This window comes from Chrysemys picta, chromosome 7 (assembly GCF_011386835.1).
Source record: "Chrysemys picta bellii isolate R12L10 chromosome 7, ASM1138683v2, whole genome shotgun sequence".
Lineage (NCBI taxonomy): Eukaryota > Metazoa > Chordata > Testudines > Emydidae > Chrysemys > Chrysemys picta.
The window spans coordinates 39,577,366-39,593,223 of NC_088797.1; the positions used below are offsets into that span (position 1 = coordinate 39,577,366).

Sequence of the window (15,858 nt, forward strand, 5' to 3'; positions counted from 1 at the left end):
GTGACAGACTTGACATCTCTATGTAACCCAAGGAAAACCAGAAAATAGTGTAGGGAGAGGGGAGGGAGACCAAAATGGTTTAATCTGTAGCCAGAACATAGGAATAAGAATTGGGTTAGATCCCAGATCCTAAAGAAACAAGAAAAAGAAGTGTCTTCGAGTGAACCAACCTTAGATGCCACATGACCTGATTGTAAAACATTGCATATTTAGAAATAAAATACAAGCAACTCAGACTTACTTTGGGAGAGCAGGCTGTGCACTTGTCAAATGCAAGGCTGACAGGAAGGACATTATCAAATCTTGATAAAAAGCCACGAATCTGGAAAGAAATAAAATGTACATTCATATCACATAATTATAGCAAATGTATTTCCAAAATTCTAGCTGAGTTAGACACATTCAGCAAGAGGATGAACATCATTCAATACCTCTGCAAAATCAGGGTGGTGCTAATTTAATGGCCTCTACAATAAATCTGTATTGGTACCATATGTGAATTGGTTGATTTTTCTACAGACACATGTAATGGTAGGACAATATAAATGCAATATTATTTAAATATGAACAGAGGCACAGCACCACCTGCAGTTTGAACTTTTTAGTTAATGTCAAGAAAACAAATAAAAAGCCATGTCATAACTTTTTTTCTGTGCATTTCCTTACATTCTCTCCCTTTATAAAAATTACAATCTGAAAATGTAAACATTGTGCATTCCCGTACTGAACAGCCGCTGCTGACCTATTTGACTTATTAGAAAAGTATAAAGAAAACTAATACCCACACAAGATTTCCAGAGAATTGGTTCTGATAAAATGTACACTCTGTAAAGACTTTGGGCCAGGGACTGGGTCTTCCAATATGTTTGCACAAAACCCAACAGAGTGACCTGGATGCTGGTTGAGGAACCCTAGCACTATTACAATACAAATAATTAACACAAAACTGTTTTTCCTCTCGCCCCATTTTTTCTTCTCGCTTTTTTGGTAAATGCAGTTCATTCTTAACATCATGTTGTACTTGACTAATTGTTAAAGTAATCAACTGCTTGAACACTGGAATTCTTTGTATAGAACTGATTTTTTTCTATTATCTTCTTAGTTTGCTTTCCCAGATGAAGTTTCCATTAGGGGCTCAGACCAGGAATATGTTTTTAAACTAAAGTGGATTGAGTATTTAGATTGTAAACTCTCTGGAGCAGAGACCATCTTTTTAGTGTGTGTGCGCGTGTACAGCGCCTAATACAATGGGGTCCTGGTCTGTGACTGGGTGCCATTGCTATACAACTAAAATACAATACAATAATAAAAATAATGACTAATTCAATGTTTTAGAGAAGTTCTTATAACATTTTTATTATAGCTGATCATTGTGCAACATATTCTTCCCCCTCCACACACACACACAAAATAACGCTTGCGAGGCTGCATAAGTGATTACATAATTCCATTATATTTTTAATTGCCACATAACTATGCTTCAGAGTCTACATTTTCATCTTTGAAAAATGCCTCTAGACATTGGATGAAATCTGAGCCCCATTGTAGATACTGACAACACTCAGTGAAGCCAGGATTTCACCCATTATGTTTTAAAAAGATAACCTTCAGCATGAGATCTGAATGTACACTAATGACGTAAGTGGAAATGTTAACCTGTCTGCAGACAGTCTCAAACAATAGCTCTCTGTGATGTGAACTATCCTATTCACCTCAATGGGTATCATCTCTGAAATATGATGGTCATTTAAATGTCAACCATTTCACTACTGAGCATTTTAGCCGAAACGTGCCTATTTGTCATTGATGGATGCAGTGGCAGGATGCAGAGGGGCAGCTAGTTGCTCTCAAAGGTCACCAGCATGGGGAACAGGGAATTCAAGCCCTCCTATTCCCAAATTTAAGTCAAATCTGCTCCTGTCCCAAAGGAGGAGGGAAAGAGAAGACCCATCCCTTCTTCAATGCCAAAAGCCTGAGTTTCTCTCATGGGGAGAAGAAAACAAAAACAGCTTCCACACTCTCTCTACTTCCTCTATCAGACTGTCAAAGCCTCCAGTGTCCCCCAAGCCTTTCTGAAAAACAGCTATTAACTATCAATATAAAAATCAGCAACCTGCTGAACAGTGAAAATTTAGGACAGCATAGACTAAACTGTTCATTATCAAAATATAAATAAAATCACACAAAGGACATGACTAGAGAGGTGAGAAAGGCCTGGAGAGAGTCAATGCCACAAATTATGTGGCAGGAGCCACAAAATTATAAGTCTAATATGTCACAACATGTCCAATAAAAGACATTACCTCACTCACCTGGTCTCTCATAGGATGTTCTGCTTCATACAGAATTGAAAATCAATTGAGTTTTAAACATCAAATCACATTGGTAAACTCATTCTCATTTGAATTTACCATAGTCCAAAATAATATTCCTCTCAACTGCTATTCCTAGTGTAGTGGAAGAAACCATGAACATGTAGTAGCCTTGCTAGAACTGATGCCTAGATTTCATGCACTTATGAGACCATTCCAGTACCCAAGGAGAATGGAGGGTTATCTCCAACACTAAATGTCCTTGCTTTCTAATGTGTTCCATTAGAATATCAAGATCATTCTAATTATTTAGCAGGTTCTACATTGCATTAATATTTACACATTATTATTATTATTATTATTATTATTATCTTACCCCACTACCACCCTGGTATCTCTGATGGTCACTCCTGCTATAGATGCTTCCAAAATGCTTGGGAGGTATTGACATTATTACTGCCTTTCACCATGATGATGTTGGCCATTTTGTAATTCTGTTATGCTGGGAAACCCATAACACTGCCACAGAGTACACTCAGGTCAGTTGTAATAGATTAATACTAACAGAGAACAGTAAGTAACAGCATCATTTTAGCATAAACTACATTGATTTTGCCATGTGCTTTGGTAACTACAGTAACAATACTATTAAATTAGCCATGTGTGACAATATAATTACTCACAATCAATAGTTTATCAAAAAAGTGTCTCTCATTGCTCAAACCACCTTTACATCAAATATATGTTGCAACTGAAGGAAGGCCATATTTTAAGTAACATAAAACATACGGAAAAGGTCTGAACTGGCAAATTAGACAGATTGTACTCATACAACTTTTGTGCATAAAGCTTTGAACCCAACAGCATTCTTTATCAATGGGATCTTTGCTCTATTATTTTGGAGAAAAGTAACAGTAACAGATGGACAAAATATGTCATTAGCCAAACTACAGAAACAATCTAATAGAAGTGAGGAGGTCTGGGGGAGTCAAAATCTGGTCCCAAATTCACACCAGTTAGTGGATTTTGGGGAGCTACATTAAAAGCCAGTACAGATGGAGTACAGTTCAAAAGAAAATAAAAACCTTTCAGACAAAAAAAGATAAGTTCAACATAAAAATATTGTATTTCATACTGACAGCAGCTGGCCCCGAATGACTGCACAACAATTCATTTATGGCATCAATTTCATCAGACTTGCTTAGTCTAGACACTTCACTTTAACAAGAGACTGGCAGAGGCTAACCTGTCTACTAAGAACTGAATCATAATTTCAAAGCCATAACTGCACATTAAATTACATAATGGCCACATCTGATACTTTTTAAACAGTGAACTTTATACAGCTGTAAGAAAATGACATCAGGGCAAGCCAGATATCAGGCAACATAACCTATGATAGTTGAATTTGTCCTCAGAGGCTCCTGAATTCAGTTTGTTCTTAGCATCTCCTGGAAAATAAACTACCAAAAAGGCAAGCCAACCCAGGACAAGACCCTAAATGCTTCTCAAAATACCTATTGCAAATGAAGCACGGATGAAATAGAGCTATTAGAGGTCACAACAGCAAGCAACCAGCACACAAAAGAACATACAAGAATAAGCAGGAGCAACACCACCTACCAGAGAAAATCCCTACTCTAAAATAAAAAGAGCAGTCACAATCTGCTGGGGTAAGAGTATGGCTATGCCTATGCTTTAACCGCTGCTGCAGCTGTGCCACTGTACCACTTCAGTGAAGCTACTCAATACAGCGATGGGAGGAGTTCTCCCACTGCTGTAGTTAATCCTCCTTCCTTAGAGGGAGATAGCTATACTGATCGAACAATTCTTCTGTCAACCTAACCCTGTCTACACTGGGGGTTAGGCTGGCTTAACTACCTCACTCAGGAGTGTGGCTTTTTCACAGCCCTGAGCAACGGAGCTGGGTCAACTTAACTTTTTAGCATAGACTTGCACTAAGACTCAACAGGACAGTCCCTCTGCTGGTGTAAATTGCCATAGCTCCAATGAAGTCAAATTCCATTGCAAAAGCAAGAGCCCAAATAGACACTGAAGGCTATGTCTACATTTAAAACCTATAGTGATACAACTGCAGTGATACAGCTGTGCTGCTGTAGCACTTCAGTGAAGACACTACAGCAATGAGAGGGGTTCTCCTGTTGCTGTAGGTAATCCACCTCCCCCAGAGGTGGCAGCTAGGTTGACAGTAGAATTCTTCCATCGACCTATTGCTGTCTACACCAAGTGGTAAGTTGGCTTAACTAAGTCTCTCAAGGGTGAGGATTTTTCACACTTCTGAGAGACATAGCTATGCTGATGTAACTTCAGTGTGGACCAGCCCTTACACTCAGCATGTACTGTGTCCTTTGGGTCCTTGTTATTTATGGTATGCCAGGTTCCATTAGACTGCACTCGTATCTCAGAATTACTGTAACGGTACGTTGTGACTGGTGGGCAGGGATTAATTCTGGTGTCCTCTGCCAAAATTATTAGAAACACGTAAAAGCTTTATTGACTTTTCCTTTTTTGATATTACAATAAAACAAATTAATTCAATCATAGGACCCTGGGTTCAAGCTGTTACTTTAATGTTCTGACACAGGCTCACAAATGCAGATAAGGAAGAAATTATTTTTTCTCCCTAACCCTCTCTCTTATCGCCCAATTTGTTTCCTTCTCCTATTTTCTTCCATGGTATTCCTTATTTCTGCACCTCTCTCTCACCCATGGCCTGGTGCACAAGGCAATCACCCTCTCTTCTTTCAAACCCCTTCTTCCAAGAGTCAAACCTATGTTAATTAAGAAAGAAACGTGTCATGCACTGATCATAAAACTATATTTAAAATCCATACTAACCTATACAACAGGACCATGCCCTGGGTTTATTTGTCTATCCACTTGGATCACATGGTCCTTGGAGCAGGCACTACCTCTTCTTCTGTGTTTTGAACACCATTGGTGTTTAACAAACAAATAAGAATACTACAAAGAAATTCAGATCTTATGCTGAGATTATCCTGAACTCACCTTCTTATGATAGAGAGTCTCCAAACACAGGGTACTCATATAGTCTGTGGCAAAATTCTGCCTTCAGACGTACGTTGATGGATTTCCTCTGAAGGCAGAAGGTGGTCCTATCACTATTTACAGTTTTAAGGAGAATATTTCAATCTCAGTTCTGAATTGTGTGGCTTATTATTGCAATTAACCACTTGGTGGCACTGACATACAATATCTGAATTTATATATAGGCAAGTACCGGTAACTACATTACTTGTTACTTTTATTTTCTATTAAAAATAGATACATATCAATCAAATATTCTTTTCTTGTATTAAGCCTCATTTTTATTACATTGTCAGCTTTGATTTATGTGAGCAGCCAGGCATCACACATGAATGGTGTGGAACTGAGCATAATTGAAAATCAGGTCATAGAAGTTTCAAATTGGGCACCCAAAAACTAAGGACTACACTCCAATCCGCTTAGTTAAAAGAGAAGTTACTCACCCTTCTCACTAAATGTAATTCTTCAAAATGTCTCTCCCTGTGGGTGCTCAATTTCAGGTGTGTGCACATGCCTCATGCACCTCTGGTGGGAGCTTGTCATTAGCAATGTCTGTTCCGCCCACACATGCACTGTTGATATCCTTGTGCCCTGCACTGAGGATATATCAAGCTGTACTAAAGGGATATGCTATGGGCAAAGGGGGCACAATGATAGGATTACATCTACTTAACCAACAGGGAACTCTTTGTCCAAATGCAGGGAGACAGGGTGAGAAAGAAAATGCTGACCTTGCATGAAGGCACTGCAACACAGCTAACTATTATGGTGCAAATGTCTCTTGTAATAAACACAGGATTTCTGACCACTTTGTAAAAAGTAGTTTTACTAGACACACAAAGAACAGCTTGACTTAATGCAGTTCCTTCTTTGGAAGGGAGACAAAAATCTTAAAAGTTGCAATAACGCTAGCAAGTAACTACACAAATACTACTACCATACTTTCCCCACATACGGTTGCATATTCACTGGGCTTAAAGAAGGTAAAACAAAGGAGTGGCCAATAAAGTAATTCTTTAAAAATTCTTCTAAAAATCAGAAAAAAGTATCTAGTGAAGTAAGTGAATGGCTGGACAGTTGCATTGCTCAAAGAGATAAGCAATACACGATAGGATTAGTTGCCATAGTACTTAGAAAACATGGATTCCTATATTTTGACATTTGACACCCAATGAAGAAACTTTTGCTCAACAGGTATCTGGATGGAAAAGACTAATTTAACATAAAATGTGGAAGCAAAACTATGTCTGACACAAGAATAATAACTAAATTAAGGGTTTCTCAGTCTGAAGTCTAATATTTTATGAAGGGCATATCTTAAGAATACAGTTCAGTAAATGACAATGAGAGAAGTGAATACCATGCAAGGTTTGCAACAAAAACTACAGACTACTTATAGGTTATATATACAATTTTCATTTGCAGAAAGTATAGGGAATGGGAATTATTATTTCTGACCTACATGAACGGCTGGAGAGTACCCACAGGAACAGCAAGTTTCATGCAGAATACAGCATTAGTGACAAACAAGAAATATTGCAATCTTCCTTGCATCCAAACATGGAAGGCAGTGAACAGGAAATTATTTTCATATTAATACTGATTCAGTATTCTTTATTTAAGAGAAAGTGAAAATATAATTCTGTTTTACAGAGTACACCAGCTTAAGATTGACATTTTGATACATATAGTAACAAGTGTAAGGTTAAAACTCATACACAATGAAGTCAGAGCAAATATATTACAATTTGATTTTTATATTACTATTTATTGAAGATTTAACCTTCAAAAAGGTGGTTACTGTTAAACACATTCCCTCTCCTCCCAACTTCAACTAAATATTGTTTTCCCCCCTATTATCCCATTTCTCTTAGAAGGAGATATATCCACAATATTACAAAGAGAAATCTCTCTCAATAAAAGGCAGGACTTTTTAACAAAAAAAGCAAATACTTTTGAGTGTATATGTTTTCACGTTGGAAGTGAATGCCTTGATCATAAAGAGAATGAAGTTTTGCTTTGGCTGTTGTTTCTCCTTATCATCTCAAAAGGAAAACAATCCCCTCTGGATAAATGTAGAAATCTTTATTTGCACTTAGTTCAGATAATATGCATGCTGTGCTAGGAGACTGATACAAAAACATCCCTGGAGAAAGTGAATTGTTTCAATTTGTCTCCTAAAACCTCCACAACTATCAAACAGGAAATATGGATATTTTTATCACTTAAAATACATAAACTGAACTGAATATGTACTTTTATTTAGATCATGCCCTTTAATTCTTTGGAAGTTACAAAAAACCTAAACAAACCAACCACAAGTAATTTTACAATCTCTTTTTGGGACATTAAACTAAAGTCCAGTCTGATTTTACAATTTACAAAGACTCCAAATGCCACTTAAAGACGTGATATAGCCCTTTATTAATGTCATTCAGGATTCCACACAACCTCAATTAGCCAAAGTTCTCAGAGGGACATTGGAAACTGTTGAATAAATAGGATTTTGGACAAAAGAGGAAGCCAGGCTATCACCTTGGAAATGCTGTGCTTTAAATCCTCAGCACTTCATTACAGTCAAGAGGGGTTTTAGGCCAGCTTGGTAGACTGGTGGCTAGTTTGGTAGAGTGGTATCAAGCTTTACAAAGGATTGGACTATGGGTCCCAAGCCCTGAAATGCAGTAAGTGAAGATCCAGATGATTTCTCTACATGCAATAGAACCTACAGGACACTACTGAGGAATTTATAATAATGGTGTTTGGGTTATGCCTGATTCTGGGAGGCAGCTGAGCTATGTTTTATCTCAGGAACGGGGGGCCGCGGGGGGGGGGGGGGGGGGGGGGGGGAGGGGGGGGAGAAGAGGGGCGTGAGTAGAGGTGGCTTTGAGGCATCTTTTTAGCTTCCTTCTCCATCAATACTGAAGCTAGCTGGCTGCTGGTTCTTTGTGTAAAGCAAAGCAATCTCAAGACTGCTTTACTTTATGCTGACTATCCAGGGCCATCCCTCCTTTCCCCGAAGGCAGTCCTGGCAGCTAGGGCTTGTTGGGACAAAGACACAAGTGTATACTGCCAAAAGACTCCTCCACACAGATTCAAATAGCACAAAGCAGCCAGAGTGCAGTCTAGGATCTGGCCATATATCTCCTTATTCAGTTAGGATACCTCATTTTGCACTACCACATTTATGTCATGTTTTTATCAAGACACAAAATATGTGACATTTATTTTGTACAAGTCCCCATAGCTACATATATCAACAAGCTTATTTATTCCTAGCTCACTGACCTGATGAGGCACAAGCCCAAGAGAGGTAGGTGGTTCATTCATTCTGTCATCACTGCTGCTAGCAACAGCATAACCACTGGCAAAAATCAAATAAAGAAAATTAGAAAAAAAGACTAAGCCTAAGGCTGGTGGAAAATCATCTTCTGAAATGTCTGACAGAAAATGACATACATCTTCACAAAACATTTTTGTTAAAAAACCAAAACATTCCAGTTTTAAACCTGAAAACCTAAAAAATTGCAGAAAACTGTTGACCAAGAGAGAAAAATTCTTTTTTGTCAAAATTTTTCATGGGGGGAAAAACATTTCCAGACCATAAGAACATAACATAAGAACATACGAACGGCCGTACCGGGTCAGACCAAAGGTCCATCTAGCCCAGTATCCTGTCTGCTGACAGTGGCCAATGCCAGGTGCCCCAGAGGGAGTGGACCAACAGGCAATGATCAAGTGATCTCTCTCCTGCCATCCATCTCCATCCTCTGACAAACAAAGGCTAGGGACACCATTCCTTACCCATCCTGGCTAATAGCCATTAATGGACTTAACCACCATGAATTTATCCCGTTCTCTTTTAAATGCTGTTATAGTCCTAGCCTTCACAACCTCCTCAGGTAAGGAGTTCCACAAGTTGATTGTGCGCTGCGTGAAGAAGACCAGCTCTAGGACATTTCCTTCCATAACCAGCTTACGCTTTACAGCCTTGATCTTGCAAGGGAATCAACTTGGAAGCTCCCTTTCAGACTCAGCACAGGCCTGCAAGGATCCCTTTCCAGTGTCAGGGTTTCAGAGACATATCACTTACTCAGACCTAAATCATAACTTCCTTTATTTATTTTTCTTTTCATAGATTTTAAGGTCAGATGTGACTATTATGATTAGCTAGTCGGACTTCCTGCATAACACAGGCCAAAGAATTTCACCCAGTGATTTCTGCTTTAAGCCCAATAACTTTTGGGTTAAGCTAAAAAGATCACAATTTTTTGGCTTACAATGAAGCCCCTGATGGGCTTCATAGCTAATAGTTACGGTAGGTCCTCATTACAAAGAAATATGCAGCGGGAACACTAAGATTAATAGCAACAATTTTTTTCCTACTGAAATGTTATGTTTTCAATACTTCTTTTAAAGATAACAAATGCACAAAAGCAATAGGCAAGCCAAATGTCCTCACTCTTCAAACAAGAACATAGCAAATTTTTCTAACCAAAAATCTAACTCTATTATTGTAATAATGAAGTCTGCATTGCATGATATACCTGTATATGTTTATTAATATTCAAAACTTACGGGACTCCTCTAAGTCTACATAATGTGTAATAAAAAATACCGGAGAGAACTGTTCCTTCCCCAAAATACCTTTTGTCCTATAAACATCCCTTTCCCCTCAAATATGACTCACCCTTCTGGATGTTGTAAAACAGAAGCCATTAGCTCTACTGCAAGGGCTCCAGCTATCATGGCTAATCCTGGTCGACTGACTGTGCACTGCTGATCCAATGTCCGATCCCTGGTGGACTACAAAGAAAAACAATTCACACACAAACACTTACTTAAAAGTACTTGGCTACTCCATTGCACAAGACATTTTTAATACCTGTCATTCAATGAATACAGGGTGGCAATATCTCTCTGAATATCAGTAAAAGGGATTTGCTATAAACATCACTTACAGTGACAAATGAGGTTTCATAAAGGGATAATTTTTAATGCAATAAAAAACAAACAACATGAAATGGGTCCCCAATAACTATCTGCATAAAGCGCTACTCACATCCCCTGGTGCCACAACATCATTGCAGAAGTAGCAGCCAAGTTTATAGCCAGGGATGTTTGAAAAGAGCGATGATCCCAGGAGATCAGCAGAGCCGGAGGCATTGTTGGAACATGAATCACCAGACTCCTGCTGCTTTGGTTTCTTTAGTCCATGTCTCATCACAACAAATGTGTCAAATCCCAACGCAGCATTGATGACCAGCTATAAAAAAATAAAGAAGAGCACATGTAGCCAAAGAAAAGACAGCTTATATGTTTTGATAATTATGAACAGAATTTTATTCTCACAATAAAATACAAACCACAGTTAACTGTTAAAGAATGCCAAATCATGTATTTAATGACCACAATTTTCTCCATACAATATATTTTCAGAAATACTATCTGCAGTTAGATGAACAAATACAAACAATGCATCCCGTTATCAACATGGACATCAGGCTTAATGAAATGAGTTGAATTGCAGAGTTTGAGCCCTACAGAAATGCTGTGCTCAGACTTGGTGGGGATTGAGTTTTCTGAAATGGTAAACAATAAACAAGGTTCTCTATGGAAGAAGTTGTGTATATTTGTGTTCCGAAAATAAAAGGGGAAAAAGTGTAAAAATATACCTCCCTCCCCCTTCAAATGAGACATTCAGAACATAAATACTGGGTCAAACCAATGGTCCATTTAGACTAGTATCATGTCTTCCGACGGTGGCCAATGCCAGATGCTTCCAAGGGAATAAACAGAAAAGGGCAATTATCAAGTGATCCATCTCATGATCCACTCCCAGCATCTGGCAGTTAGAAGTTTAGGGGTTGCATCCCTGACCATCTTGGCTAATAACCAGTGATGGTTCTAACCTCTATGAACTTATCCAATTCCTTTTTGAACCCAGTTATAGTTCTGGCCTTCACAACATCCCTTGGCAACAAGTTCCAACAGTTGCCTGTGCACTGAGTGAAGAAGTACTTCCTTTTGTTTGTTTTAAACCTGCTGTCAATTAATTATCTCCAACTTGGAAAGGGCTCTTGTATGACCCAATTGTTTTAAAGTATTTTTTGAGAGCCTGAGTCTTCTGTATGTCAATTTCTATTTATATCAAACACAAGCATAGATATTTTATTTAAGAAAATGTTTGAAAAGTATGATTTATGTGTCTGCCTGTTTACAAATACAGCAGCCAGCTTCACATCCAGATTGCATCAGTAGCCATACATTTGTATACATGTTTTCAATTTATTGTTTATTTACTTTACAAGAACTTTAGCAGGATTCTTTCACAAACCCCTGGCAAAATTAATTTCTGACTTGTTGAAACAATTGAGCTGCATTTAGAAGTGATATAAACTCCCTAACAAGGTGATTATCATTAACAGTGGGCTAAATGCTGCCCCCCATAGGTTCTTCCTGCCTAGGAGTGGAATAGTCCAGAAGTTTCAATCCTGGTAATTCAGTCCTGGAATTTCTTGGTAATTCTTCCATCAGGGGATGGGTTAATCCTTTCTTCACTGCTTGCATTTTCCAGAGGCACAAACATTCTGTGATGGGACAAGGGCAGATGACTATAGCAAAGTAATGGGAGACAGATATATTAGCCACAGGCTAAACAAATCCCTGGCACCAGGATAAGCAATTGGCAGCTGCTCCAGGTCAATTAAGACACCTGGGGCCAATTAAGATCTTTCCAGAAGGCAGGGAGGACAGCTAGGTTGATTGGGACATCTGAAGCCAATCAAGGGCTGGCTGAAACTAGTTAAAAGCCTCCCAGTTAGTCAGGTGGGAGCATGTGTCAGGAGCTGTGGGAGGAAGCCGTGCTGTTGGAGAGACTGAGCAGTACAAACCATATCAGGTGCAAGGAATGAGGCCCTGAGGTAAGGGTGAAGTGGATCTTGAGGAAGTGGGGGGCTGCTGTGGGGAAGTGGCCCAGGGAATTATACGTGTCCTGTTTCTAAAAAGTCAGCTACCATAGCTGATACTATTAGGGTCCCTGGGCTGGAGCCCGGAGTAGAGGGCGGGCCCAGGCTCCCTCCTGTGCCCCCCGATTAATCACTCAGATTGGGAGACAACAGAGACTGTGCAAGAGAGGTAGCTTCATCTCACCTCCCTTGCTGGCTTATGATGAAAATGGCTCAGTAAGCTGTGACCCTTGCCACTAGAGAGAGAAGGGCTACCCGGAGGGTCACAGTGAGCCTCTGAGGCTACTGAAATCCGCCAGGAAACGCGGGACTCACCGAGAGAAGGACAGTTTTGTCAAAATACATGTCAAGGCTCCTTGCTTACATGCTGCTACCCAGTGACCCCAACTTTCAATGGTTTCTAGCCATTGTAGCTCCTACAGGAGCTGCACCAAGCTTAGTTGCTGTTGCCCCTGGAACTTCTCTCAGATGGACTTCCATATTAAAACAAAAAGGAAAGCAGTGAAAGTCAATTTTCATTAAATTGCTTCCCCACAGGTCCTTTTATGGAAGGGAGACAAAATTCTAGTAGAGTTCTGCCAACTTCCTTAGGGGAACGTACCATAGAGGCGGCATTCCTCATATCACTACCTCCAGCAGAGACAGATTGTCCTTCACTTAAGGAACTGGGGAGAATTGGGGCATTTATAAACTAATGTAACATTTATAAATTTAGGGCCAGATTTTGATCTCACACTAGTGATTATCCAGAGTAACTCCACTAAAGTCAGCGAGATTACTGCAGATCTCACTGGTGTGACTAAGATTGAAATCTGGCACAGTAGCTAAAGATCATCATTTGGCTCTAACTCACATTGTGTTTTCAAGTATGCCAGGTGTTTTTTTACAGTAGGTTCAAGCAAGAGCTATTGAAGTATTCTGAAAACTACTTAGGAACAGTAATTATTTGCAGGAACAGTCTTTCCTTTCATTTGAAATACTATTCAGTATTTTCATTTAATTGTGATTTGAAATGTAACTCATTAAACACTCCTATGTGAAAATAGAAATGCAACACAAAGCAATCTATCATCCAAAAAAGAGAAGTTCTGATGAGCAATGCCAGTAATTACCTATTTAAGACCCTCATTCATGTAGAGTCAGAAAAGGAACCTAACACTCAGGATAAGATGGTTACTTACCTCTTGTAACTGTTGTTCTTCAAGATGTGTTGTTCACGTCCATTCCAATTAGATGAATGCGCGTTGCGTGCACGGATGTTGGAAACTTTTCCCCTTAGTAGCTCCCATCAGGACAGCAAAGGAGCCCATTAGAGTGGTGCCCTTATGGCATTGTATATAGTACCTTGCCGGCCCGATGCCCCTTCGATTCCTTCTTGCCGTTGACTCCGACAGAGGGGAAGGGGAGTGGGTATTGTAATAGACGTGAACAACACATCTCGAAAAACAACTGTTACCAGAGGTAAGTAACAGTCTTTTCTTCTTTGAGTGCTTGTTCACGTCCATTCCAATTAGGTGATTATCAAGCTGGCCATCAGAAGGGGGTAGGAGTCAAGGAATGATTGACTGGAGGACAGCCCTGCCGACCGCTGAAATCATCTCTGGCCTGTTGGTTGATGGCATTGTGGGCTGTAAACATATGCACTGAGGACTAGGCAGCTGCTTTGATGATTTCATGGATGGAATCCTGCACCAGAAAGGCGGTCGAAAACACTCGCACTCTCGTCGAATGGGCTGCGATTGCCAGAGCTGGGACCTTAGCCAACTCATAGCCCGTGCGAATGCAGTCTGTGATCCAGGACGAGATGCGCTGAGAAGATACTGGAAGGCCTTCATTCTATTGGCTATGGCCACAAACAGTTGGGTTGATGTGCAAAAAGGCCTCATGCGCGCTATGTAGAACGCTAGGGCTCTTAGAACATCTAGCGTGTGCAAGCTCTGCTGCTGCGGGCTCGAGTGAGGCTTTGGAAAAAAAACACAGGCAGACAAATGTCCTGTCTCATGTGGAACTGGGAGACCACCTTGGGGAGGAATCTAGGGTGTGGTCTAAGTTGCACCTTGTCCTTATGAAACACCATATAAGAGGGTTTGGAGGTGAGAGCCTTTACTTCAGACACTTTCCTCGCCAATGTAATGGCCACCAAGAATGCTACCTTCCATGAAAAGTAAAGGAGGGAACGAGTGGCCAGGGGCTCGAACGGTGGGCTCATGAGCTTGGAAAGGACCAGGTTCAGATTCCAGGTTGGTACTGGTGATCGAGAGTAAAGGTACACCCTCTCCAATCCCTTGAGGAAACGCACCACCATTGGATTTGAGAACACCGAGTGCCCAGATTCCCCTAGATGGAAAGCTGAGATAGCCATCAGGTGTATAGCCATTAGGTGTACTCTGATGGATGAAAGTGATAGGCCTTGTTGCTTGAGGTGAAGCAGGTAGTCCAGAATAACCGGGATAGAGACCTGGAGCATCTGGGTTCACACCAGCAGGAGAACCTTTTCAACTTGGCCAAGTAAGTTGACCTAGTGGAAGGTTTCCTGCTGCCAAGAAGTATTTGTCTCACTGGCTGAGAGAACTGGCTCTCCATCAAGTTTAGCCATGGAGCTTCCAAGCCATGAGGTGCAGGGACTGTAGGTTTGGGTGGAGAAGGCGCCCCTGGTCCTGAGTGATCAAGTACGGATACAGGGCATCTACTGATAGTTCAGGGAGTGTTGTATACCAATGCTGACATGGCTAGGACGGGGCAAGCAGAATCACCATTACTCTGTCCCTGCGTATCTTGAGCAAGACCCAGTGGATCAGCGGGATTGGAGGGAAGGCATACTTCAGGCCCTCTCCCCACTGCACTAAGAATGCGTCAGAGATGGAGCCCAGGCTGTGATTTTGAAATGAGAAGAACCGAAGACACTGTTTGTTGTCCTTGCTGGCGAATAAATCGACTTGGGAATAACCCCACTTTTGGAAAACTGACTGCAGGACATCTGATTGGACCAACCACTCGTGAGCTTGGTAGGACTTGATGAGGCGATCTGCCAGTTCGTTCCTCACCCCGAGGAGGTAGGATGCTTCCAGCTGTATGGACCGGGCTATACAGAAGTCCCAGAGGAGAAGAGCTTCGTGGCAGAGTGGTGAGGAGGAAGCTCCACCCTGTTTGTTTATGTAGAACATGGCAGTGGTGTTGTCTGTCAGGACTGTCATGCTGTGACCTTGCAAAGTGGCGTGAACAGTTTGACAGGCCAGACGAACCGCTCTGAGCTCCTTCACGTTGATATAGAGGGGTATCTCGTCCTGCGTCCACAGACTTTGTGTTCTCAGTTCCCCTAGGTGTGCACTCCAACCCAGATCTGACGCATGTGTTACTAACGTCAGTGAAGGTTGGACTGTGGCGAAGGGGACTACCACACAGACTACTGGTTGCTCCAGCCACCAATGCAGAGACTCTTGGACTTGCCCAGGTACCGTTACTATCATGTCCAGGCTGTCTTGTGCCAGGTGGTAACATGATGCAAGTCACGC

The 15,858-nt window shown here is 40.8% G+C and overlaps 1 protein-coding gene across 8 annotated transcripts in view; it reads right to left on the reverse strand.

Moving 5' to 3' along the window:
• The window catches only part of ATG7 (autophagy related 7), a 282,373-nt gene that overhangs the window by 215,544 nt on the left and 50,971 nt on the right, over positions 1-15,858 (reverse strand). For all 8 annotated transcript variants that reach the window (XR_010589424.1, XR_010589425.1, XR_010589427.1 and 5 more), the window contains exons 14-17: positions 10,441-10,644; positions 10,069-10,184; positions 8,667-8,742; positions 242-322 (exon numbers count right to left, since the gene is read on the reverse strand). Coding sequence is in view for 3 of the 8 variants with exons in the window: in XM_065553113.1 (XP_065409185.1) it covers positions 242-322; positions 8,667-8,742; positions 10,069-10,184; positions 10,441-10,644 (477 nt within the window). In the remaining 5 variants the exon portion in view is untranslated. The remainder of the gene's footprint in view (positions 1-241; positions 323-8,666; positions 8,743-10,068; positions 10,185-10,440; positions 10,645-15,858) is intronic.